Source organism: Podarcis muralis, chromosome 13, assembly GCF_964188315.1.
Source record: "Podarcis muralis chromosome 13, rPodMur119.hap1.1, whole genome shotgun sequence".
Classification (NCBI taxonomy): domain Eukaryota; kingdom Metazoa; phylum Chordata; class Lepidosauria; order Squamata; family Lacertidae; genus Podarcis; species Podarcis muralis.
The window spans coordinates 6,302,585-6,330,500 of record NC_135667.1 but is presented as its reverse complement, the minus strand read 5'-3'; the positions used below and the strand labels follow the sequence as shown (position 1 = coordinate 6,330,500).

At 47.6% G+C, this 27,916-nt stretch overlaps 1 protein-coding gene across 1 annotated transcript; it reads left to right on the top strand.

Moving 5' to 3' along the window:
• The first annotated feature begins 42 nt into the window (after positions 1–42).
• Positions 43–22,145, top strand: IRF9 (interferon regulatory factor 9). The gene is made up of 9 exons (XM_077916885.1): positions 43–158; positions 6,187–6,376; positions 10,474–10,660; positions 11,529–11,659; positions 13,621–13,723; positions 17,723–17,803; positions 19,430–19,804; positions 20,427–20,539; positions 21,502–22,145. Exons 2-9 carry the CDS (start codon positions 6,188–6,190, stop codon positions 21,628–21,630), a joined length of 1,308 nt encoding a protein of 435 aa, XP_077773011.1. The 5' UTR covers positions 43–158; position 6,187; the 3' UTR covers positions 21,631–22,145.
• The last annotated feature ends 5,771 nt before the right edge of the window (positions 22,146–27,916 follow it).

Genomic DNA, 27,916 nt, shown 5'->3' with positions numbered 1-27,916 from the left:
GGAGAAATGGGCGAGGGAGGGCGGGGCAGAAGGAAAGTGGGCGTGGCGAAGCCCAGAGGGGGCGTGGCGTAGCCCAGCTCAGCTGGAAGGGGAAAGCGCTACTCGGTTGTGTTTTGCGAAGAGGACTTCGCTGCAGGAGGGAGACTTGGAGATCAGAGGTGGGACATATATATATCACCTTATATATATATATATAAAATAATATTTTCCTTTCCTTTATCATTGGACTTTCCTGCCTTAATTTTCTCCTGCCGCCTCTCCGAGCGCGTTTACTCGGAAGTAAGCCCCCGTTGAGTGCAGTGGGGCTTTACTCCCGTGCAAAAGTGCTGGCGGAGGATCGCAGCCTTCCTCGCTACTCCGCTGCTGCAGAGACCACGGCCAGATAAGAGTTTTTGCAGCACCTAAAAGTGCTTTATATAATAACCAGTATTCTTGCTATTATTGGTACTGATCGTGCCGGAATCCGGGTGTTGGAGCCGAATTTTATTTTATTTTATTTTATTTTATTTTATTTTATTTGTCTTACTTTCAAGGAGGCCCATTGCAATCGACGGGGCTTAACGGGAGCCATCGCCAACTTTTAAGTTCCGAGGGAGGCGAGGTCTGGATTGCCTTTACTGAGCAATCCTGCGCGCCGCTGTTATTTGCGTTCTGCGAAGCTTTCTGGGCAAGGGAAGGCGCTCGGGTTTGCCCGGTCCTTGTGGTGTTGGAAGAATCTCTTTGTTATTAAAATTATTGTTTTTATTAACAAAACTAACCAAGGCAGAATAAGGAAAAAGAGAGGGGGGAGAAAAGAAGGGATGATAATAGAGAAGGACACCCTCTGCTGTCAGACCAATCTCTTAATCTCAGGGTGCAGAGTTCGAATCCTACTTTGGGCAAAATATTCCTGCACTGCCGGGGGTTGGACTAGATGACCCCCTGGGTTCCCTTCCAACTCTATGATTCTGTGAAAAGGCAATCAATAGCCAGTGGTCCATCTATCTTAATTTAAACATGTTTAAATTAAGTGCAAGAGTCCAGGGGTTCCAGGTACACACATCTATATATACATCCTGAGCCTACGATGGAGGGGTTCACAGCACTGGCAGATCCCAGAGGATCTTGCGTCAACAGGCTTGGATCCCAGGAGAGATCAGGCATTGATGGCTCTCTCAGCTGGCCAGCTGCCTTCTGGCACAGCTCTGGCTTTTGCCTTTCTAAGTAACAGACAGTTGAGAGAGGGGGACCAATCCATTCGCACAGAGCCACTTCCTTTGTTCCCTTAAGGCGCCATACTTAGCAGGCCCTTACCAAGAAACTTCCCCCTGCCCCCCCCCCCCCGGCTTTTTCCAGCCATTGAATCCTTGCCGGATCCAGGAATTAGGAGGGACTCAGGCTAACCCCCCCAAAATAAAACCCTCACAACAATAAAATTCAATATATGCCATCGAGATGTTCAGATAGCTACCCGCACAAAATGGCCGTTTGGAAGAAATCTGTAATGCGGCACGACTTAAGACCGTTGCGCAAGAAGGTGATGCATGTTGGAAGATTCCTTGATGTCCTCGCTTTAAGACGGTTTCCCTTTTCTTTTCCCCATTTGCGCCCCACCTTTCCTGCTAGAAGCTGAAGGTGGTTCATGTGGTCCTCCTCTCCCCCTCCCTTTTGCCCTTACAACGCCCCTGCGAGGTAGGTTAGGCTGAGAGGCGGCGGCTGACTCCACTGAGCTCCATGTCTGAGGGGGGATTTGAACTTTGGTCTCCCAGGCCTTAGTCCGACGCTCGAACCATTGCACCACCCTGCCTTCGTTTCCTGTTTGCATCTCTCTCATGCTAACTCCTTCCTTCTCTCTTTCCTTTTTAATGCGCGCAGCTTGTTTCTTTCCTGCAATACTAATATGCTTTAGTCTTTTATTTTCCTTGGCTGTTTTGTCCTCCCCCTGGGGGTGCCTTTCCTATGTCTCTCGTTCTCCCCGGCTACAGAAAACAAATTAAAAAAACCGCACCATTAAACAGGCCTAAAGTGGTGCAAGATTATTATTAAATGGCGTGTGCGTGCGTGTACACCTGGGGGATGGCGGTGGTGTAATCACAGATCCCGAAGGATCTGGTGTTGTCCGCATTATCCGAGCAAACTTTTGTAGATTTGCGGAGTGGTCCTACGCTGGTCTAGGGACGTGGGTTAAACCACAGAGCCTAGGACTTGCCGATCAGAAGGTCGGCGGTTCAAATCCCCACGACGGGGTGAGCTCCCGTTGCTCGGTCCCTGCTCCTGCCAAGCTAGCAGTTCGAAAGCACGTCAAAGTGCAAGTAGATAAATAGGTACCACTCTGGCGGGAAGGTAAACGGTGTTTCCGTGCGCTGCTCTGGTTCGCCAGAAGCGGCTTAGTCATGCTGGCCACATGACCCGGAAGCTGTACGCCGGCTCCCTCGGCCAATAAAACGAGATGAGCACCGCAACCCCAGAGTCGGCCACGACTGGAGCTAATGGTCAGGGGCCCCTTTACCTTTACCTACGCTGGTCTACTCTGAAGCAAGCCCCTTTGAAGACGAATCGGGGAGCTGCTTTGATTGCCTAGGGAATCTCTAATTTTAGGGAGGCGAAAGATCCAAAAGCCTCTAGGGGACTGCAGTTTGAGGAGCGCAGGGTTGTAGATTTAGGCAGAATCACGAGCTCCCAAAATATGCATAGGGATTAGGCCTGGGCTGTTGCTGTGAGTGACAGTAGCACTATTTATACCTCTCTCTGAGGGTGGCGCTGTGGGTAAAAGCCTCAGCGCCTAGGGCTTGCCGATCGAAAGGTCGACGGTTTGAATCCCCGCAACAGGGTGCGCTCCCGTCGTTCGGTCCCAGCGCCTGCCAACCTAGCAGTTCGAAAGCACCCCCGGGTGCAAGTAGATAAATAGGGACCGCTTACCAGCGGGAAGGTAAACGGCGTTTCCGTGTGCTGCGCTGGCTCGCCAGATGCAGCTTTGTCACGCTGGCCACGTGACCCGGAAGTGTCTCCAGACAGCGCTGGCCCCCGGCCTCTTGAGTGAGATGGGCGCACAACCCCAGAGTCTGTCAAGACTGGCCCGTACGGGCAGGGGTACCTTTACCTTTACCTTACCTGACACTAGGAAAACACAATGTTGTTATCCCTATTTACAAATGGACAGGTTGGGCCTAGATGGGACGCACACAGCTTAAACGCTCCCAGATGCTTGTCCTTCTGGCCTCCAGGGACAAAGCGAAAAGGTTGCAATTCAGAGGTACAGTGGTACCTCAGGTTAAGTACTTAATTCTTTCTGGAGGTCCGTACTTAACCTGAAACTGTTCTTAACCTGAAGCACCACTTTAGCTAATGGGGCCTCCCACTGCCACTGCGCTGCCGGATCACGATTTCTGTTCTCATCCTGAAGCAAAGTTCTTAACCTGAAGCACTATTTCTGGGTTAGCAGAGTCTGTAACCTGAAGCGCATGTAACCTGAGGTACCACTGTAGTAGCAGCTGCCTTGCATGCAGAAGAAGGTCCTGGGTTCGAGAAACGCCCTGCCTGAAACCCTGTAGAGCCATTTCTGCCAGTCAAGGCAGAAATTCTAAGCCTGGTAGAATCTGACCCAGTACAGGGCAGCTTCCTAAATTTCGATGTTTACAAAGACCCTCTCTCAGTCTGCCTCAAGCCGCCTTCGCAATTCACCCTCCCAGCCGCCTGGATCACATCATCCTTTAGCTTGGGGCGTTGGCGGTGAGAGTTTCGTCGATTTCCCAGCCTCCTAGGAGGCCAGCTATCGACAGCAACCAGTCAGCCTCCCTTAGGACGGTAGCAAACTGGGCGAGTGTGCCAGAATTATTATTAAGGCGGCTGCCAGGATCCATTTACTCTCCCCTTTCTGCTATCGTCCCGCCTTGCTGCAATATTTCATTCTGCAGTTTGACGTTGTTAATGTAATAACGAAAAGGTTTGTTTCCCACCCGACGGACACGCTTTCTTTTCCCGAAGCCACACACGATAAGATGATAATTGCAAATAATCTGTGCAGTGTAAGGGAAGCTGTTTTGGAGTGTGCGTGCCTCTTAAGTGTTTCTGAGATGTTTTCCAACTTACGGAGGACTGCAGGAAAGCAGTCTTGTTCAGAGTGAGGCCCTTGGGTTCTAGTCCAACCCGCGGCAAGGCCCCATCAGCCCCAGCGAGCGTGGACAGGAGCGCAAGGATCATGGGAGTTGTAGTACAGCAACATCCAGAGCAGCCTTTCTCAACCTGTGGGTCCCCAGATGTTGTTGAACTACAACTCCCATCCCCTCTAGCTAGCAAGGCCAGAGCTCAGGGATGATGGGAGTTGTAGTCTAACAACATCTGGTTGGACTGCAACTCCCATCCCCTCTAGCTAGCAAGGCCAGAGCTCAGGGATGATGGGAGTTGTAGTCTAACAACATCTGGTTGGACTACAACTCCCATCCCCTCTAGCTAGCAAGGCCAGAGCTCAGGGATGATGGGAATTGTAGTCTAACAACATCTGGTTGGACTACAACTCCCATCCCCTCTAGCTAGCAAGGCCAGAGCTCAGGGATGATGGGAGTTGTAGTCTAACAATATCTGGTTGGACTATAACTCCCATCCCCTCTAGCTAGCAAGGCCAGAGCTCAGGGATGATGGGAGTTGTAGTCTAACAACATCTGGTTGGACTATAACTCCCATCCCCTCTAGCTAGCAAGGCCAGAGCTCAGGGATGATGGGAGTTGTAGTCTAACAACATCTGGTTGGACTACAACTCCCATCCCCTCTAGCTAGCAAGGCCAGAGCTCAGGGATGATGGGAGTTGTATTCCAACCCACAGGCTGAGAACCGAGGGTCAAAGGCCACACCTGAGATGTTCCTTCGCTGCCCAGATCTTCAGCTATGGAACCGACCCTTCGCCATTTTTTCCTTTCTCTCTTCTGCTTTTACAGATGCCCCTTTTCCCCCAAACAGGTGTCTCCTCTTCCAAAGCTCACGGAAGCCTTTTTAATTTTTATTTTAAACGATCAGACTTCCTTGTAGCAGATACCTGGCAGGAGTTTGCACCCGCTGGTTTTTGTCCCACCCGCCCCATTCAGAATGACACAAAACAGCACCAGCAAAAACCACGGGTGTCAGTCAATGGGCACAAAAGCGGTTTCGGTATTACAAGTGTAGCCACGCAGGCGGAAAGAGTCGTCGGCGCCCTTACAGAGTTAATGCACGAAGTAAACACGAAACAATAGGCCTCGAAAGTGTCTTTGTGGGTTTTGCCACATATCGCATTACAGTGTTGCGTGGGTTTGTCAGCCAAAACCAAGTGCCAATTGTTTTGTATGAACCTCGATTCTCGCGCTCCGTTCCCAGAGCTCTTCGCAGAGCTACAATTCCCGGCGCCCTCAGCAAACTACAGTTCCCAGGTTTCTCTTTTTTGGGGGGGTCCTTTGTGCGGCGTGTACACAGCCTGCACTCCCCCCCCAAAAAAAATTACTTTTGGCAAGAGCCGGCTTTAGGCCTGCTCATCTTGCTGGGACGAGGTACCTTCTTCCATAAAGGCCATTTTTGGAATTTCAAAATGCTGCCATTAAGAGCGGCGGGTTAAAATAGGTGGGTGGGACTTGCGATATCAGGCAGTTGGCAGGCGGCTGCCCCACCCACTAGCCAAAGCCAGGTCCGCAGTGGTGGGAACCAATAAGGATTCCAAAAGATCCCCCAACCCAGGCTTCCTCAACCTCGGCCCTCCAGATGTTTTGAGACTACAATTCCCATCATCCCTGACCGCTGGTCTTGCTAGCTAAGGATCATGGGAGTTGTAGGCCAAAAACATCTGGAGGGCCGAGGTTGAGGAAGCCCGTCCCAACCCATGGGTAGGCAAACTAAGGCCCGGGGGCCGGATCCGGCCCAATCGCCTTCTAAATCTGGCCCGCAGACGGTCCGGGAATCAGCATGAGTAGAAATGTGTCCTTTTATTTAAAATGCATCTCTGGGTTATTTGTGGGGCATAGGAATTCGTTCATTTTTTCCCTTCAAAATATAGTCCGGCCCCCCACAAGGTCTGAGGGACAGCGGACCGGCCCCCGGCTGAAAAAGTTTGCTGCCCCCTGCCCCAACCCTTTAATTTTTTCCAAACGAGGTATCAGAATTAGACTCTCCCCTCACACCTTCCAGGCGATCCCTCCTCCCCACCTGCGGCTGATCTCTGTATTCCGTCTCTCCCTCCCCGTCAAGGATGGCGACGTCTCGGCGCGGGGTTCGAAGGACGCGCAAGCTGCGCCAGTGGACCGTGGAGCAGGTGGAAAGCGGACAGTTCCCGGGGGTGGTCTGGGACGACCCTCCGCACAAGACCATGTTCCGCATCCCGTGGAAACACGCGGGGAAGCAGGAATTCCGGCACGAGGAGGACGCCGGCTTTTTCAAGGTACTGTTGTAGCCTTATGAGGCTTTGCCCTCGGGTGGGAAAAATATTGCGCCCGGGAAAGGGAAGTGGGAGTCAGCAGACACTCAAGGAATAGTTTCGGAGAAAAGGCTTTTTATTTCTACCATCCATGAACTGGTAGAAGGAGCAAGTGTGATAAGTCACAAAAAGCATGCACGAGTTCACAATCATGTGCACAAACATATATACCCCTTTCTAGTTCCCTCATCCTTTCTCCTCCCTCAGGAGTCCTGCCCCATGATGTGTTCCCCTGAGCATGTACAGAAAGCTGTCTTGGAGCTATTGTGGACTCTATTGTGGCCGCCGAGACCATATAACACCGGCCTTGAAAGACCTACATTGGCTCCCAGTACGTTTCCGAGCACAATTCAAAGTGTTGGTGGTGACCTTGAAAGCCCTAAACGGCCTCGGTCCAGTATACCTGAAGGAGCGTCTCCACCCCCATTGTTCTGCCCGGACACTGAGGTCCAGCGCCGAGGGCCTTCTGGTGGTTCCCTCACTGCGAGAGGCCAAGTTACAGGGAACCAGGCAGAGGGCCTTCTCGGTGGTGGCGCCCGCCCTGTGGAACGCCCTTCCAGCAGATGTCAAAGAGATAAACATCTACCTGACATTCAGAAGACATCTGAAGGCAGCCCTGTTCAGGGAAGTTTTTAATATGTGACATTTTAGTGTATCTTTCATCTTTGTTGGAAGCCGCCCAGAGTGGCTGGGGAAACCCAGTCAGATGGGCGGGGTACAAATAATAAATTATTATTATTACAGTGGTCCCTCGCAAGACGAGTCTCTTCGTCTAGCGGTTTTTTCGTCTTGCGAAGCAACCCTATTAGCGGCTTAGCAGATTAGCGCTATTAGCGGTTTAGCGGATTAGCGGCTATTAAAGGCTTAGCGGATTAGCGGCTAAAAGGCTATTAGCGGCTTAGCGGCTTAGAAAAGGGGGGGGGAGCGGGAAAAAATCGCAAGACGTTTTCGTCTTGCGAAGCAAGCCCATAGGGAAAATCGTCTTGCAAAGCAACTCAAAAACGGAAAACCCTTTCGTCTAGCGGGTTTTTCGTCTTGCGAGGCATTCGTCTTGCGGGGCACCACTGTATTATTATTATTATTATTATTATTATTATTATTATTACTCTTGGCAGGAAAGGGGGTGAGGGGGTTTCAGTGTGTTCCAGTTGTTTCATTCTTGTGCTTTGGCATGGTTCCCGGACAGAAAGCAAGTTGCAATGTGGTTCTTTAGCAAGACCAGAAGGCATGAGAAAGGCCTGAGAAACAATGGACTGTTCTCTACCTTTGTTACAGCAGAGCGGAAGGTTTCTGATGCTCAGCTGCTGAGAAAATGATTTTGAAAAGCTTTGAGAAGCTTTGAGCCTGCTTTGGGGGGGGGGTGACTTCGGGCCTATGTGGGGTCCCCTGTCCTCACCTTCATTCCTTCACTGTACCTGCGTTTCGGCGGGTTGAGCTGGATGACCTTTGAGGGTCCTTCCCCGTCCTGCAGCTCTGTGATTCTGAGAATGGGGCGGCATTAGTGGGGAAGGCAGAGATTTGCCGGCAGTGTGAAGATCATTCAGAAGCATTTGTGGCATTCTGCCTCCCCTTCTTCCTGGTTCATTTGTCGATCTATTTATTGATTTCGTGTCCTGTGTGGAAAGCACGATTTGGCCGCTCCTCGCAGTCCTGTGAGGTAAGGTAAGGAAGAGAGGGGCAGTGGCTAGCGCAGGGGTCCCCCGGCGAGATTTGCGGCCGGGCGAGGGTTTGAACCCTTTGGTGTTCCTAACCACTGCTCCACACTGCTGCCTCTCGGTTATAATACGTTTGGGGTCTGATCTGGCAAGGGGCTGACCAGGAACGAGACTTGGGGGTCATAGGAGATAGCTGGACGAAGGCATTGTCCCAGCGTGAAGGAGCGCCGATTCCATGCTAGGGATCCTCAGGAATTGAAAATAAAATAAAATGGTTTCATAAAGACGTTGTGCAAATCGAGAGCAGGGCTGAAGCACTGTGTGTGGTTCTGGTTGAGTCTCAGACCTGTCAGCAATTTTGCTGCAGCGTTCTGCGCGAAGTGCAAGGTCCAAACCAGGCACCAAGGGAATTATTCTTAACGATAAATATATTGATTTATATTCTGCCCCCCCCCATAGACTCAAGGTAGCATACGCAAATTAAAACAACGCAGATGAAATGCAAGCAGCTAAAAATCATATGAAAGCTAATTGTCAAAAAGTAACTGATCTCTAGGGACGTGGGTGGCGCTGTGGGTAAAAGCCTCAGCGCCTAGGGCTTGCCGATCGAAAGGTCGGCAGTTCGAATCCCCGCGGCGGGGTGCGCTCCCGTTGCTCGGTCCCAGCGCCTGCCAACCTAGCAGTTCGAAAGCACTCCCGGGTGCAAGTAGATAAATAGGTACCGCTTTCTAGCAGGAAGGTAAACGGCGTTCCGTGTGCTGCGCTGGCTCGCCAGAGCAGCGATGTCACGCTGGCCACGTGACCCGGAAGTGTCTCCGGACAGCGCTGGCCCCTGGCCTCTTGAGTGAGATGGGCGCACAACCCTAGAGTCTGTCAAGACTGGCCCGTACGGGCAGGGGTACCTTTACCTTTACCTTTAACTGATCTCTAATAGAATTGAAACAAGATGCAAAACAAATCTGTTGAAATACAGATAATGAAATGGTACAAATTGTTGTCAAAATGTGAAGGTTTGTGTCTTAAAACATGGCACAAAGCCGTCTGTTAATTGTGTGGCTCAAAATTTTGGGCAAATTTGGAGAGCCCGCCACCCTGCCTGGGCATGGCGTGGGCTAGACGGCTCATTGATAGCATTGAGACGATGAACACTTTTGGAGCTCTCCATCCAAAACCACGTTGCAAAGCAACCTTTCAAAATTCTCCGCTCCAAGTTCCAGAACTTCTAATGGGATCGGCCAAAGCGCTGCAAAATATCACGCTTCTGAGTTGCGGTTCTCGTCAAGGTTGCAAACCTACGTCCAGCCTGCGCTGTTTTGGACTGTGATGGGGCGTGCTCCCGTCACGGCGGGAGTTGGGTGGGAATCCCCGCAGGTAGAAAATAAGCCTCTCAGGGAGAAGTGTGGGTTGCAGAGGAGCGTTGTGGTTGAGATGCAGTTGTAAATGTAACAGAACAAAAGGTACGTTATAACACATGTGGTGGACTTGCCCAAAGATTAAAACCTTTTGGGACATGATCCACGACGAAATAAAAAAATTGATAAGGACATCACACACAAAAAAAGGCAGAGGCATATCTGCTAGGAATTTTAGATAAAGATATCCCAAAAGATAAAACGTAACTTATTTCTATACGCGACAACAGCGGCAAGAATTTTGATTGCTAGCTATTGGAAAGAAGACAACATCCCAACAAAAAGAGAATGGTTGGGGAAACTTTGCGAGTACCTGGAACTAGCAAAACTGATGGATATAATAAGGAGAAAATCCAAAACTATGGTTATGAAGCAATGGGAGTTCTTAAATGATTATTTACAAATCCAGGGCTCGACTATAAAAATCTGGTTGTGTTTAGAATAATATTGTGCACAATATAAAAAAACACAAAGTGAGACATTAAGGAAATCCAAAGGGAAAATATGAAGAACAGAGGATTTGACGAACGGATTATTAAAAACGCGTGAGGTAAACGGTGGAAGTCTTTTAAAAAACAACAACACTTTTTAAGGTAGATAAGGACAGGATGAAATTATACAATTGAACATAAATATAGATGGGAAATGGCTATGTATAGTGAATACTTGTCTACTTTTAAAATTTTTCACCTATGATCCTTTTCGTTTACTGCTATATTTTTTCCTTGTTCTTTTTTCTTTTTTTTCTGATATCTTTCATTTCACTCCTTTATTGTGAATAGCATTTTATAGAGGTATAAATAACTGTAAATATGAAAAGAGGCAAAGTATTCTCTTAATTTTTTTTTCTTGGTTATACGTATTTTCTTTTTCCTTTGTATTTTCTTTTGTTGTAAATATGTATGTTTTCTAATTTGTACTTAATAAAAATTATTTTAAAAAGAGATGCAGTTGCAAGGAGGCTTGACCCTGCGTCTCTGTCTCTCTTTCCCAGGCCTGGGCCGTCTTTAAAGGAAAGTACAGGCCGGGCGAGCCCCTCGAACCTGCCACGTGGAAGACGCGCATCCGCTGCGCTTTCTCCAAGAGTCCCGAGTTCGAGGAGGTGCCGGAACGCTCCAAGCTGGGGACCGCTGAGCCCTACAAGGTGTACCGCCTGGTGCCGCTGCCCGAGCAGGGCCTGGGTAAGGACATTGGCCTCCATGTCCTTGAAGTTTCTATACATTCTGCGCCCCCAAAAACTGCGTTTCCCTGTGGGGTAATGTGAGGGGGCGCCCCATATAAGCCCACCTTTTCCTAGAGGAAGGAGATTCATACGCCGTCTGAAGTGGGGGTCCCTCCTCCCCAGGTTTAACAACCGAACCCTCTTCCCAGGGAACGATGGGAGTTTTAGCGCTCTGAGGGGAATGGGGGTCCCCTAATTCTCAGCACCTTTATCGAACTACAGTTCCCAGCGGGGTGGATTCACTTATTAAACCTCACAATAATTTCATTATTACAGTGGTGCCTCGCAAGACGAAAAGAATCCGTTCCGCGATTCTCTTCATCTAGCGGTTTTTTCGTCTTGCGAAGCAACCCCATTAGCGGATTAGCGCTATTAGCGGCTTAGCGGCTATTAAAGGCTTAGCGGCTTAGCTGCTAAAAGGCTATTAGCGGCTTAGCAGCTTAGAAAAGGGGGGGGGGGGAGCGGGGGGGAAATGGCAAGACTCGCAAGACATTTTCGTCTTGCGAAGCAAGCCCATAGGGAAATTCGTCTTGCGAAGCAACTCAAAAACGGAAAACCCTTTCGTCTAGCGGGTTTTCCGTCTTGCGAGGCATTCGTCTTGCGGGGCACCACTGTATCTGTCTGTGTATTCCCAGTAGTATAACCAGATCAGTGATTTTTGATGTAACTGTAAAAACGACTCTGAAAATTTTATTCTTCCAAAAATGAAACATTCATCTGGTTGTAAATATTAAGATGATAACGGCAAGAATGAGTCTTTCTGTAAAAAGAAAAAGAAAAAGACTTAAGTCAAGTCTTACTGACTTGTGATTTCAATCGATTTCAAGGGACCCAGCCCAAACCAAGGAAGCCAAAAGCGCCCAGGCCGGAATCTTCCAGCGGGTCCTCGGAGAAGGAGAATGGCGATCCTGATAGCACCCTCCCTCAGCCTCAAGCCGCCGTCTTCAAGATGGTGAGTGCCAAAGGAGCGAAAGGATGAGAAGCAATAGGAACGCTGGCATCTGGAGATGCCGCCAGGATTCGAACGCGGAACATGCCGCATGCAGAGTAGAGGCTCTCTGCTCCAAACTGCAGACCTTCCCCCCCAAAAAGTGGTTCACAGTGGTTACAAGCGGAAAGGAACAAAACGCCGTGAACGCAATAGAATATTGCATATCAAAATCAACTTTTTAAAAAAACCACAGTGCTGAAATTCTGTCATTTAGAATAATGCAGTCAATGAGAATACAGTGGTACCTCAGGTTACAGACACTTCAGGTTACAGACTCCGCTAACCCAGAAATAGTGCCTCGGGTTAAGAACTTTGCTTCAGGATGAGAACAGAAATCGTGCTCTGGCGGCGCGGCGGCAGCAGGAGGCCCCATGAGCTAAAGTGGTGCTTCAGGTTAAGAACAGTTTCAGGTTAAGAACGGACCTCCAGAACGAATTAAGTACTTAATCCGAGGTACCACTGTATATCAAAGTAAGCCTAGGCAAATGAAGGAATTTCCCATCAAAGTTTAAAACTTCCCAAATCTGTTTCTGGTGGGTTTTGATAGGGGTTGGTGCCACCCCACCCCACTCCCCCAAAAAAATTGCCTCCCAGAGGTTTGTACCCCTCAGACTTCCAGCAGGGTCTCCTCTGATCAATTTCCGCCATTTCCACTGAAGCAAAATCTCATAATTTTTATTTTTAACTTCCTGGCTGCTATCCCACTCTCCCCCATTCGCAGTCTTCACACTATTATTTCCCCTATTCTCTTAGGTGAGCCTTGGCCAACTTGCAATTCCCTTAAGCCCCGGACAGCGCTTTGAGTGCAAGATCATAGAATTATAGAGTGGGACGGGGACCTCCAAGGGTCATCCAGCCCAACCCCAGCCACGCAGAAATCATTTGCACGACGTGGAGCTCAAACCCGTGACCCTGAGATCAAAAAAGCCCTGTGCTCTGCTGACGGAGCTATTCCAGGAGATATGAAAAGATTAGACATGACAGGAACATCGGAAGCAGGCCTTTATAAAATGTATCAGCAATATTTTGGAAGAGAGGAGCTGGAAACTGCTGCATCGATATAGGGGCAGCTAGATTATAGACCCCCCCGGTGTTCTGCACCCCGCTGCTTGAAGCAAATTGTGGTATTAGTGGGGTGCTTGGGTCCGTATTAAAAAGGACAGGGGAACAATACAGTGGTACCTTGGTTCCCAAACAACTTGGAACCCAAACACTGCAAACTTGGAAGTGTTCCGGTTTGCGAACTTTTTTCGGAAGCCGAACGTGCTCCGTTTTGAGTGTTGCGCTTCCGATTTGAGTGCCACGCTTCCGTTTTGAGCGTTACACTGAGGTCTGTCTGTTTTTGCTATTTATTTTGCCTTTTTGTTTTTGCGGCTCTTTTTGTTCTGTTTTTGTGACTGTGTGGAGCCCAGTTCAGCTACTGACTGATTGATTGTGTGACAGCAGTACAGTGGTACCTCAGGTTACAGACGCTTCAGGTTACAGACTCCTCTAACTCAGAAATAGGACCTCGGGTTAAGAACTTTGCTTCAGGATGAGAACAGAAATCGCGCGGCGGCAGCAGGAGGCCCCATTAGCTAAAGTGGTGCTTCAGGTTAAGAACAGTTTCAGGTTAAGAACAGACCTCCGGAACGAATTAAGTACATAACCACTGTACATTGATTATTACTTTCATTTTATGGATCAATGATCTCGTTTGATAGTGAAATTTATGTTAAATGGCTGTTTTAGGGGTTGTTTTCCAACGTCTGGAACGAATTGATCCACTTTGCATTACTTTCTATGGGAAAGCGCGCCTTGGTTTTGGAACGCTTTGGTTTTGGAACGGACTTCCGGAACGGATTAAGTTTGAAAACCAAGGTGCTACTGTATACCACAGTGCGGCGTGTGTGTATGAACACACCCTAATATCTCTTCTTCCCCTCCAGGAATCCAGCTCCACGTTCGAAGCCATCGCTAGCCAGGCCCCAAACGCATTCACCGCTTTGGTCATCCCAAAGGGGGAGATGAAACCTGAGTCCATGGAGTCAGGTGGGGCACTTCGCATTTCCCTCTGTTTTGTGGCTCTGGTCGCGGCGCGAGGAGATCCCCATTTCTCTCCCTGTTCACCCACACAGGGGCCACCGCCCCTTGTTTCCCGCCCCCCACCAGGAAGTGATCTGTTCTTAACGAAACCTCACAGAACAGGAGATCTCTTCTGACCTGCTTCCTGGAAAATAAGTGTTCGCATGATCCAAGAGAAGACGTTCGGCCTCTCGCGCTATGGAAAGAAAACAGTGTGCCGAAATGTTTGATGCACCAAAGAAGCATGCATTTAATGCAATGTTTGTACCACTTTAAACAGCCGCTGCTTCCCCCGGAGAATTCTGGGATGTGTAGTTTGTTCAGGGTGCTCACAGAGCTACAGTTCCCAGAGTCCCCTGGGGGAGAGGAATTGAGTTTAATAGGTATCGCCCTTCCCAGCTCCTGGCAACAGGAATTATGGAATAGGGCTTACAGACTGGCCTACTTTCCCCCTCCTTTCCCTGGTCTTCTTACAAATTAATTGCAGAGGGTCCAGAAAGGTAGGCAATGGATTATGGCGCCATTTGTTCATTTCTAAGGCGCTAGTCCTCATTGCTGCTGTCTTAATTCCAGGTGTGTACGGGGAACTGGCTGTGGTGTACATCTGATTACAGGCATACTCTTCCTCGTTAACTTTCTACTTTTTCCAAATATTACCCCCGCACACACACATTTTTATTAAATGTTGCAATTTCAACAAAGCCTGCTTCTCTCTCAAATTTGAAAATGCTTTAAAAAACAAAAGCACACAAGCAAGGAATAATCAGAGCAGTTATGAAGGAAAATAGGTGATGTCAAGTACTGAGGAACTGTGGTGGGCTGTCAAGGTACTAAGACCATTATAATTTTAAATCTTTTTTTTCCTCCTTGTTCATAAAAACCCACAGGCGAAGAAGTGCTAGCCATGTTCCTAAAAAAAACAAAATAATGCCACATTTGCCAAAAGCAAACGATTTCTACGTAATCTTAAACATGTGTCCATTTCTCAAGTAATTCTGTCCCCCAGTCCTTTCGGTACAAGCAATCTGTAGTTATTGCAAGCCCCCAAATAGACTAGGGTTCCCGGGGACAGTCCCTGGATTTGCAAATCTGTCCCCGGACAAATTCCGTCCCCGGAATGTCCGCAGATTTGCAAATCTGTCCCTGGGAAATGTGGCAGCGGCAGCCTCAGCAGCCCGGAGCCAGCCTGGTAGCGCAGTTGGCTCTGGCTGGCTTAAGGAGCTGCTTGCTGCCGCCGCCACTGCCGAGGGGGAACAAGGGACGTCCAGCGGTACAGATCTCCTTCTCCCTTTGTTTTGACAGATTGGGGGAGGCTCAGGAGTTGCAGGCATTGCCCAGGAGGGGCGCAAGGCATGCAGTTTCTCTGCCAGGCAAGGTGCAAAGCCCTTCTTTTGCACACTGTTAAAAAACTGGGCAATGGCCGGCCGGCCGCAACTCCCAAGCCTGCCCTCATCAGACAAAACAAAGTGGGAAGGGGGCAGGAGATCGGGGGAGGCTCAGGTGTCACGGGCGGACAGCCACTTTTTGCCCAGTTTTTTAAAAAAACTCAGAGCTTCACAGGGTGCGAAAGAAGGGCTTTGCACCTTTATACAATATGCATGTGTGCTTGGGCCCAGGGTCTTTTTTTTTTTTTTTATAAAATTTTTATTAGTTTTACAACAATTTTTAAAGGCAAACAAACACTTAAAAAGACATACAAACACGTATAGTTTCATAACATTTTTTCATGAACCTCTTTTCCGTGACTCCCCCATACCCCCCCTTTCTGCATCCCAATGCCCATGATTTTTTAACAACTTCTAAATATTCCTTTCCAACTTCTGTCATCTTAATCTCTTCTATAATCTAATCTTATATCACTGTATCCCTTTTTTTTCTAAAAACCTCGACATACTAACATTCATTAAGTTTATAGTAGTCCTTAAGGTAGCTTTTAAATTTTCTCCATTCTTCTTCCGCCGTCTCTTTTCCCTGATCACAGATTCTGCCAGTCATCTCAGCCAATGTCATATAGTCCATCACTTTCATCTGCCATTCTTCCAGAGTGGGTAGATCTTGTGTCTTCCAATACTTTGCGATGAGTATTCTTGCTGCTGTTGTAGCATACATAAAGAAAGTTCTATCCCTCTTTAACACCAATTGGCCGACGATGCCTAAGAGGAAGGCCTCTGGTTTTTTAGGAAAAGTACATTTAAGTACCTTTTTCATTTCATTATAGATCATTTCCCAGAAAGCCTTAATCTTCGGGCATGTCCACCAAAGGTGATAGAAAGTACCTTCAGTCTCTTTACATTTCCAACACTTATTGTCAGGCAAATGGTAGATTTTTGCTAACTTGACTGGGGTCATGTACCACCTGTAAGTCATTTTCATAATGTTTTCCTTTAAGGCATTACATGCCGTGAATTTAATACCGGTGTTCCACAACCACTCCCAGTCAGCAAACATAATGTTATGACCAATGTCCTGTGCCCACTTAATCATAGCTGATTTAACTGTTTCATCTTGTGTATTCCATTTCAGCAACAAGTTATACATTCTTGACAAATTCTTAGTGTTGGGATCTAGCAATTCAGTCTCTAATTTTGATTTTTCCACCTGAAAGCCAATTTTCCTGTCCTGTTTGAAAATCTCCATTATTTGGTAATATTGAAACCAGTCTGGTACTTTAGACTTCAATTTCTCATAACTTTGTAATTTCAGTTTATCACCCTCCTGTTCCAAAATTTCCCAATACTTCGGCCATCCAACCTCCATATTGAGTTTCTTGAAAGCCTTAGCCTCCAAGGATGACAACCATCTAGGGGTTTTGTTTTCCAACAGATCTTTATATCTTATCCAAACATTAAACAATGCTTTTCTAACAATATGGTTTTTAAAGGCCCTATGCACCTTGATTTTATCATACCATAGATATGCATGCCAACCAAATGCATTATTAAACCCTTCCAAATCCAAAATGTCTGTGTTCTCGAGGAGCATCCACTCTTTCAGCCAGCAAAACGCTGCTGCTTCATAATACAATTTTAAGTCCGGCAGGGCAAATCCCCCTCTTTCCTTGGCATCTGTCAATATTTTAAACTTAATTCTGGGCTTTTTGCCCTGCCAGACAAATTTTGAGATATCTTTCTGCCACCTCTTGAAACAATCCATCTTGTCAAGAATCTGCAAAGTTTGAAACAAAAATAACATTCTAGGCAATACATTCATCTTAATCACTGCAATTCGGCCTAACATTGACAATTTCAAATTTGACCATATTTCTAGATCTTTTTTGATTTCTAACCAACATTTTTCATAGTTATCCTTATACAAATTCAAATTTTTAGATGTCAGATACACCCCTAGATATTTCACCTTCTTAACCACCGTCAACCCTGTCTCCTCTTGGAATTTCTCCTTCTCCATATCTGTCAAATTTTTTCCTAAAACTTTAGTTTTTTGTTTATTCAACTTGAATCCGGCTACCTGGCCAAACTGTTGAATTATTTCTAAGACCTTTTTCGTACTAGTGTTTGGCTCTTGCAGGGTCAAAACTAAGTCATCTGCAAATGCTCTTAACTTGTAATGTTTAGCTCCGACCTGTACACCTTTGACCTGCTGGTCATTTCTGATCATATTCAGCAGCACCTCCAGAACCGAAATAAAATGGGCCCAGGGTCTTTTGCCTCACCATCCCCGCTCCTGACTCCCTGTTGCTACTCAGCTTAAAAAAAAAAAGGGGGGGGGTTCCCAGATTCATTGAAAAAAATCTGGTAACCATAAAATAGACACTGCCATTGATTCCAGAAAAATGTGCCAACTGGGGCCATTGAACGCTCCCGTCCCCGTGGTGTGGTCCCCATGGTGTGGGCATCTTGGCATGGGGGAAAGACCATTTTTGTGTTAATGTCTTAGGAAATGATTCCTTTATTCTGTGGAAAGTCTGGTTCCTCATTTCCTCTCTTTTCTGCTTCTTTACACTAGCGCTGGCTGTGAATGAGATTGCTGCCTTCCACCAGAAGCCAGAAGCCGACCAAGCTGTGCCCATTTCAGAGAATGTTAGAGGTGAGATGACGGAAGCTGGTGTCTTAGCTGTGCAGCTGCCTTGGAAAGGGTCTGTAAAGAAGGCACAGGGCTCCGTTCTTGTAATAATCACATTGTATGCAATATTAGCCTGCTCCTTCAATTCCCTGTGCTTTTAAAAATGTTGATCATTGTTTTTTAAAATGATATTCTGCTGCAGCATCCCTGGAGTCACTGTTAAGAGACAATAGAGCAGCCTTTCTCAACCTGTGGGTCCCCAGATGTTGTTGAACTACAACTCCCATCACCCCAGCTAGCAATGCCAGAGCTCAGGGATGATGGGAGTTGTAGTCCAACAACATCTGGGGACCCACAGGTTGAGAACCGCTGCAATAGAGTTCCAGGCATGGCCAAACTCGGCCCTCCAGATGTTTTGGACAACTCCCATCATCCCTAGCTAACAGGACCAGTGGTCAGGGATGATGGGAATTGTAGTCCCAAAACGTCTGGAGGGCCGAGTTTGGCCATGCCTGTGACGGTCTCTGAATTTAGGCGATAAATAATATTTTACTTCAGTGTGTCGGAGGTTAACTCCTCCTGCTTTTATTGGAGGCGGGGCTATGCAAATGATGTTGTGGGCAGTCCCCTTCAGTGGGATGAGTTTTTCAGGGATGGGGGGGGGTGGGCGGGTGTGGAGGACTCCCCTAGTCCTGAATGGGGCAACTGTGCCCCTGAAGGAGCAGGTGCACAGCCTGGGAGTCATTTTGGACTCACCGCTGTCCATGGAGGCGCAGGTCAGTTCTGTGTCCAGGGCAGCTGTCTACCAGCTCCATCTGGTACGCAGGATGAGACTCTCCCTGCCCGCGCACTGTCTGGCCAGAGTGGTGCATGCTCTGGTTATCTCCCGCTTGGACTACTGCAATGCGCTCTACGTGGGGCTACCTTTAAAGGTGACCCGGAAACTGCAACTAATCCAGAATGCGGCAGCTAAACTGGTGACTAGGAGCGGCCACCAAGACCACATAACACCAGTCCTGAAAGACCTACATTGGCTCCCAGGATGTTTCCAAGCACAATTCAAAGTGTTGGTGCTGACCTTGAAAGCCCTAAAAGGCCTCGGCCCAGTATACCTGAAGGAGCGTCTCCACCCCCATCGTCCAGCCCGGACACTGAGGTGCAGCTCCGAGGACCTTCTGGTGGTTCCCTCCCTCTGGGGAGTGAGGTTACAGGGAACCAGGCAGAGGGCCTTCTCGGTGGTGGCGCCCGCCCTGTGGAACGCCCTCCCAGCAGATGTCAAGGAAACAAACTTTTAGAAGACATCTGAAGGCTGCCCTGTTTAGGGAAGCTTTTAATATTTGATGTTTTATCGTGTTTTTAATATTCTATTGGGAGCAGCCCAGAGTGGCTGGGGAAACCCAGCCAGATGGGCGGGGTATAAATATTATTATTATTATTATTATTATTATTATTATTATTATTATTATTATCCTCTTACGGATTCTACCCTCACAGAAACAGGCCGGGTGGGAAAGGCCCCGGGGATATTGTGCAGACTGACACCCCCCAAAAAAAACCCTATAACAGCTTTCATAATCCTTATTATCTGTACGCATCCTGTTTGGGGAGGCAGTAGCTGAGCCTCTCAATTTCCTTCTTCTCGTCTCCCAGGCAGTCCAGGCAACTTCTTCGTCATCCTGTCCGTCTCCTACGGCGGCAGGTTGGTCAAGAAAGATTTGCTGCCAGAGGGAGAGTTCCTGGTCACTTCCGCCGCAGCCCCTCTGGGAATGTCCGACAACAGTATGCTCCGGGTCGTGCTGCCGCCCGCCTCCAGTCTCGAGGACGCCCAGAAGGAGGCCGACGTCCGCCGGCTGCTGAAGGACCTGGAGAAGGGCGTCATGGCGGCCAGCAACGCGGAGGGGATTTTCGTTCAGTGCCGGGGCCGAGCCAGCATCTTCTTGCGTGGTCCGGGGGGCACCCAGCCCCACCGGAAGCTGCCCAGCAACGCCTTCCTTCAGTTGTTCAGCACCAAGGCATTTAACTCAGGTGAGCCACAGGCGGTTGGCAAGAAGGCCACGGCAGGTGTTGCTGTGTTGCAGCACACCTGACTCCCATCTCCGTGGGGCTGATGGGGTCTGTAGACCCAGGGCTTCCCCACCTCCGCTCTTGCAGAAGGTGCTCCTAATAATAATAATAATAATAATAATAATAATAATAATAATAATTTATTATTTGTACCCCGCCCATCTGGCTGGGTTTCCCCAGCCACTCTGAGCGGCTTCCACAGAGACCAAAAATACACTAAAATATCACACATTAAAAACTTCCCTGAACAGGGCTGCTTTAAGATGTCTTCTGAATGTCAGGTAGTTGTTTATCGCTTTGACATCTGATGGGAGGGCGTTCCACAGGGCGGGCGCCACCACCGAGAAGGCCCTCTGCCTGGTTCCCATCATTCCATAATGCAAAACTATTTCTGCAGGCAAAAAAAGAAATCAATGTGTGTGTGTGGGGGGGGTGACAATAATTTTTCCGCACCAGGTACCGCCTGACCTTCCTACGCCTCTGGCTGTAGCATGTCTATTGCCGTATTCATTTGACAAAGCCCGATTTGGTTCTGGTGCTTCCTGCTGTATCATGCCGCTCTCTTTTCGTTTTCCGCCAACAGCACTCCAGGAATACTACCAGGGCCGTGGGCCTAAGCCTGAGCACCAAGTCACTCTCTGTGTCGGGGAGGAATTGGGGCAGGACTGCGTGGACAGCAAGAGAATCGTCATCCAGGTGAGATTTATTAAGCGTCAGCAAGGCGGACGTGCATTGTTCAGTTCAAAGTGTTGGTGCTGACCTTGAAAGCCCTAAACCGCCTCGGTCCTGTATACGCGAAGGAGCGTCTCCACTCCCATCGTTCAGCCCGGACACTGAGATCCAGCTCCGAGGGCCTTCTGGCGGTTCCCTCATTGCGAGAAGTGAGGTTACAGGGAACCAGGCAGAGGGCCTTCTCGGTGGTGGCACCCGCCCTGTGGAACACCCTCCCAGCAGATGTGAAGGAAATAAGCAGCTATCTTCTCTTTAAAAGACATGTGAAGGCAGCCCTGCTTAGGGAAGTTTTTAATATTTAATGCTGTATTGTTTTTAACACTCGATTGTGAGCCGCCCAGAGTGGCTGGGGAAACCCAGCCAGATATGGGTGGGGTATGAATGAATGAATGAATGAATGAATGAATGAATGGTTGAGAAGAAGCCTGCCAAGGGTGGAGACACAAGACATGCCATGCAGGGAATGTAAGAAATAAATGCATCTTGGGCAAACAATGCTAGGGAGAAGGGCGGAAACACATTGCGAGTGCAGGGGAGGGGGCACCGGACGCCAAAGTAAACCTATTTATTCTGCCAGTTTTCTAAGCATTGGGGGCAGAGGCTCATTCTGCGTAGTGTATGGGGAAATCGCAGCAGAGACGCAAGCTGGGTAGATGGGGCAGACGTGCGTTATGGCCTCCGGGACGTGGATAAGTCGTATTTGGAGGAAATCACAGCATGGGTAGTAGGCAGAAGTTGGAGCGGAACAGGATTCAAGACCAGCATGCGCAGTCGATTGTGGTGCAAGACATGGCTGGTAAACAGCGGCGGGTTTTCAGAAGCGAGTGATGGGAAGGACGCTGGTCAAAACGGTGAGCGGCCTATGCAGTCGTTCAAAATTTCTGGAGTCATTTCAACGGTTCTTTCCCCCTCTTCTCCGCCCGCAGATGGAGCAGATATTTGCTTCGGCTGCAGTCTCTCCTCCCGTGGTACAAGCAACTTCTCCCCAAGTCCTCTTGGTCGTTTCGGAGGCCTCTGCTGGGAAATGGGATGCTCCCGGGGCACCCGAATGCTGAGATGGCAAAGAAATCACCTGTCCGGTCCCTCTGATTTTGGGGGCTGCTGACCTGCTTGTGGTACAGACCCATCCGGGATCTTGAACAGTTCCTCGGAGCGGCACTTCCTACTTTACTCATTCCTGCACGTCGGAACAACTTCTACCTGTGAACTTGGCATTATGAAGAAAAAGTGTGAAACACTAGAGCAGAATTATTTCCTGGTGATATCCTGAGATGAGAGTGAGGGCTTTTCCTCTCCTAATTAGCAGCGATAAGCTCCTCCTACTCCTTTTCCCAGCTGAGAAAAGGAGTAGGAGGAGCTTAGGGAAGTAATACATAAGGCTGGGAAGTAATACATAACCTTGTGGGGGAAAATCCCCCTTTTTTCGCCTCCCTCGTTCCCGTGCCTACTGAGCTCATGCCTTCTTGCACTTTATTAGCATCTAGGAAAATGTGCGCTTAGACTGTCTTTGATGCTTGCTGTGTGGATCTGAAGATATTTGTTTAAATAATAAAGTTTTATTGGAAATGGACGCTGGAATCTGGTGTGGGAGTTTTGAATCATGCGGCAGAGAATCCCACAGATTTCACGTTTTGTGAGGTAGTGTTTTTTTCTTTATTTTTTGTCCGCTTGAATCCTGAATCTCAGGTCATCCTGACCTATAAGGACGCTATAGGCACCTTAAAAAGCCATTTTATCCAGAATGCAACCAGAGAGGGGCCCCCTAGACAGATTCCATTGTGTTCTCAAGTAACACATCCCAGGGAACACTCTCATAGGCATCAATTAAGCATTTTCCTTTCACTGAATTGAACTCTGCAGCCTTTTCCCCAAATTCAAAAACGATAATGGAAATTCACTTAAAACAAACAGAATCCTCGGGGTTTCTTCTTTCCATCTCTTGCTTTTCAATATTGATCTGGGCGTTTACTGCTTTGAGTTTTCACAGTGTGCATGCCAGGAACAGGCGTAAGTGGTTAATTTTGTTTCTGAAATGGTTCTCTCTCCCCCCCCCCCCAATTTGTTCCTCTCTTTTACTATGTTCTTGTCATTTTTTATATGCTGTCTCTGTTGGAAATACGAGGAAAGGTTCTTTACAAAAAGAGGGAGAGACCACCCTCTTCTCCAGAGATAGCCCAAAAAGCTGTAGTTACTCTTTTGAGACCTTGAAGTTTTCACAATAGGAAGTGAAAGTGAAGTTTTCACAATGGGAAGTTAATTCAGTTCCCACATCAAAAAAGCAAATACCTACCCGAAGATCCATGCCCGAATTGACCAGTTACACCCCTTAGTCCTAATAATCCTTCACTTGGAAGCACATTTCATTCAGTTTGGTCAGATTCCAAGTAAAGGGCTCCCTAAAAAACGAGTATGATTCTGTGTTATGTAACTCTGGCGCTGGTCTCTTCTAAGCCTCACATGTGGTTGATGAGTCACCATTATTTTCCCTGTGGTTTCCCTGAACTGATACTCTGCTTGTTTGCTGATTCATGCATGTGTGCTCATCAGTCACCAACAGCTGCAAAAGCTGTTCGGTGGGAATAACCAGTTTACTCTTGAAATAAAAAAAATTAAGGTCTTATATATATAATAAATGTTTATTGTTGCAGGAACCCCCCCCCCCAGTCATTCAGTTTGTGCAAACTTCACACACACTCACACACTACATACGCTATGCTTCTGTTATAAATTCATAGAAAATCAACCATACATCGGATTTCCACTGTTCCACTTTTATTTGACTCCATGAAGGAAGGACTACAAAATGGGGAAGGTTTGGTTCTGGTCAGCCATAATCCCTTGAGCATACCAGCACATACAGGAGCCCTGCCCAGTTGCTATGCCAACCCTGGTGGTCCTAGACAGAAGACCATCAAGATCACAAAGAACTTGCATATAGGAGTGGATTCAGCATGGACTGGAACAAAGGACAATGATCAGATCTTCCCTCTGGGGGCAGGAAACTGCAAGCTCCCCTTTGTCACCTGGAAAGTACTCATGGGGAGGGGGAAAGGGGGAACCAGCCAGGTGACAGGACACTCAGGTTACCACCACAACTCCTCCCTCAACATCATAAACGTACCAAGCAAACACGTACATAAATAAATATACCACGTCTGAAGCAGCACAGGAAAACAGCCCTGAAACCGTTTTGACTCCCAAACTGACCAAATGATTTCTCTGCAAGGTCAAGGAAAATGGAAAAGCCTCCCCATTGTCTTTTCCTTCACAAATCCTGTCTTAAGGGTATGTCTGTGTATGAATAGGGTGAGCCTGTGACCTGGCTCAGGAACTAATAATAATAATAATAATAATAATAATACTAGCCAGGCTCCCCAGGGTATCTAATCAAGTAAGCATTAGCAGGTAACCTGCCAGACAGGAGGTAAACAACGCACTCAGATTTCTGCTGTAGACCGCCCTTTCTGTGATGTAGGTATGATGTGTCTGGGGGTGGTCTTGGACTCCAGGGCTGGCAATTTAAAATGTCTATATAAGGGTGGGCACACCTGGGTTCTGGGTCCTCCTCCTGCTTGTGAAGGGGGCACCCTGTTGCAACAGTTCAATAAAGATCAGGCTTACTAGTTGCTTTGCTTCTCAATAATCTCTGGTTGGCCTCTGTTATTTTCTCCGACCGATGGAGAACCTGCAAAGGACTCTATAAGAGCTCTTGTGTCCCCCATAAGGGAATGAGGGCAGATTTTCGTTTATTACATTCTCATTGCTACCCCAGGCTTCCAGTGTTTTGTGTCTTCCACCATTTAAAGACAAAACAAAAAAATGGGATCCTAAGGGCGCCAGCAGTTTTTGTTTCAGATAAGAACTCTGCTGGATCAAGACCAAAAGCCTATCTGTTCTGGCATCCTGTTCTCCATAGCGCCCAAGCAGGACGTCTGCAAACAGGACTTGAGGGCTGAAGTTGTATTTCTTATTTATCTGGGGTATTTTCATTCCATTCTAGCCGTGTTGTTGTTGTTGAGTCCATGTTGTTGTTGTTGTTTAGTTGTTTAGTTGTGTCCGACTCTTCGTGGCCCCCTGGACCAGAGCACGTCAGGCACCTCTGTCCTCCACTACCTCCCGCAGTTTGGTCAATCTCATGTTAGTAGCTTCGAGAACACTGTCCAACCACTGTCCCACCATCTCGTCCTCTGTTGTCCCCTTCTCCTTGCGCCCTCCATCTTTCCCAACATCAGGGTCTCTTCCAGGGAGTCTTCTCTTCTCATGAGGTGGCCAAAGTCTTGGAGCCTCAGCTTCAGGATCCGTCCTTCCAGTGAGCACTCAGGGCTGATTTCCTTCAGAATGGAGAGGTTTGATCTTCTTGCAGTCCATGGGACTCTCAAGAGTCTCCTCCAGCACCAGAATTCAAAAGCATCCATTCTTCAGCGATCAGCCTTCTTGATGGTCCAGCTCTCACTTCCATACATCACTACTGGGGAAACCAGAGCTTTGACTATATGGACCTTTGTTGGCAAGGTGATGTCTCTGCTTTTTAAGATGCTGTCTAGGTTTGTCATTGCAAAACATACAGTCGCTTAAAACGATAACCCAAAAGGCAAGGCACAAAAGGAAAACAGGATGGGGAGGGAATTGTAGAGTTGGAAGGGACCCTGGGGGTCATCTAGTCCAACCCCCTACAATGCAAGACGGGGGGGGGGGGAGAGGAAGAACCAGTTCCTAAAGTTATAAACAGAGGTCTGTATGATGCACAAGCACTTTCAGGAGAGGATTTGCTCTCAGCAGAGTGAATGGGCCCTCCTTCCCACCTCTCCGGCTGCTGCAGTTTTTTCGTTTTTTGGCAAGGCCAGGAGTGCAGTGCAAGAAGCCGCCTGGCCATTAGAACAATCTGTACCTAAAAACTTGAAACCCAGTTTGCTTGTTTCCTCCTCCCTATCAATCCATTGTCCTTTTGTGTTTGAGAGATGGTAAGCATGAGGTCCGTATAGTTCAAGCCATGGTTTTCCCAGTAGTGATGTATGGAAGTGAGAGCTGGACCATAAAGAAGGCTGATCGCCCAAGAATGGATGCTTTTGAATTCTGGTGCTGGAGGAGACTCTGGAGAGTCCCATGGACTGCAAGAAGATCAAACCGATCCATTCTGAAGGAAATCAGCCCTGAGTGCTCACTGGAAGGACAGATCCTGAAGCTGAGGCTCCAATACTTTGGCCGCCTCATGAGAAGAGAAGACTCCCTGGAAAAGACCCTGATGTTGGGAAAGATGGAGGGCACAAGGAGAAGGGGATGACGGAGGACGAGATGGTGGGACAGTGTTCTCGAAGCTACCAGTATGAGTTTGGCCAAACTGCAGGAGGCAGTGGAAGACAGGAGTGCCTGGCGTGCTCTGGTCCAGGGGGTCACGAAGAGTCGGACACGACTAAACGACTAAACAACAACAAGCATGAGGAGCCTTTAAAAAAAAAAACCCAACAGTAATCTGCAGCTGCTCTTTCTTTCATTACCCTAGCTGGACAAAACAGAAAGTGAAATAAATAAATCACCTTAAAATAGTTGAGGCGACCTTGCCCTTATTTTTCTGGCAACTGATCTGCAAATTTAAAAAAAACCCCTGTCAGTTTAGTGACCATTACGTTTTAATTATCCATTCACACATATTGTGCCGCAGTTCCATTTTTGGTGCTGATGAATACACTCTAATATTGATGCTTGAACACTCTTGTAAAGGGTTCAAAACTCTTTTTGGGCTGGGAGTTAAACTAAGCTATAAATAAATGCAAAATCCCCCGAACCCAGAAAACTCTTGGTGATTTATTACATCCTGTTTCTGTGTTGGGGTGACTAAACTTGGTTTTCCTCTTGTTCCCCTTTGCCCTCACAACAACCTTGCAAGGTAGGTCAAGCTGTGAGAGAATTAGGGGCCCAAGAGGCCTGCCTGGGGCTTTAATTGCCTTTATTTGCTGATAATTCTGCAGTATTAGGGTGAGTGATTTTGGTATATACAGAGACATATATGGAAACTACTAGGCTCCTATTAACTGATACATTAATTGTGTCTGGAATTTCTGAAGAGAAAAGGGACCTAGAACTTAATTTGGCGGGAAAACTGCCCCTTCTCCATGATTGGACAGTATTCCGGTCACGTGCCTTGATTTCATTGGCCAGGCTTGGGCAATAGGCGAGTTGACAGGCAAAGAAAAATTCAAGAAACAAGGTAAACAGTTTCTTAAAGGAGGCGGGCCTTGCGTCGATCTTATTGGCTAGAACTCCGTGAGGAGCCTGCCCATTGGACGAGCTCAGTTCAGTACAAGGAATTGAGATCATGGACGGGGTAATGAGATGCGCATCTGAACAGGCCAAGTGCAGCGGAGCGATTTGATTGGTTAGAACTCTGTAACGTAATAAGAGGAGGGCTGGTCAAGGGAAGAGGAACAAAGAGATTTGATTGGTTGGAACTGGAGAGAGGCGAAGAACGTGTCTCCAAGCTTGGAGAGAAGTTTTCTCACGTGGCTTCGCTTGCAGTGATTGGTCGAGATAGTTAAAAGAGGGAGATGTTTTCATTGGTCAGAACGTCAGAAAACGGCAGGGATTGGTCGCAGGTGTTTCGTTTGTTGACAAGGCTGTTGCCTGCGTCTCTCACTTTGCTCCTGGCCAGTGGCTGCAGAGGGTTGGGGGTGGCTGCCTGCTTACACTGTCCGTTTTTATTTCTAATTTTTAGCACATTCGCCTTTTAGAATCATTGGCTTTTATTAATAGTAGCAGCCAGTGGTTCTGAGTCCAAGTAACCCCCTGTTTAATTATTTTATTTGCAGCCCAATTAATTGACTAGGTCTTCATTTAGTGCTAGGAATCTTAATAATTCCTAGCACTAGGAATTATTTAATAATTGCCACTATTTCTTAGTTCTTACAGCTATTTCTTAAAATAAAAGTTCAACCTTAGCCAGACAAAACCAAAAAAACCCAAGCCTTTCTTCCCACCTGATCCCCCCCGAACCAATATGTACGGTGGTTACTTTTAAAACAATCCATGCCCAATTACTATAAGTATTAATCACATCTCATTCTGTAATTAGCCTCTCAGAAATATTTTTATGACTACCTTGTTTATTAAAAGCACACAGGGTGGCTAAACCCTCTTTAATTTCTGGGTTCTCTTTTATCACCCTAGTTTTAACTGTTCTGATTACCATAATTAGACATGTTTAATAGTGGTCAATGAATTATTGCTTCAATATTTAATGGTCTGGGAGGTGACCTTTGTTATTTGCTTATTAATTTCTCCAGTTCCGGTTAATCATTATCTGTGCTAGTATTCCTAGCTAATATTCTTTATTTGCTTCCCATTAAA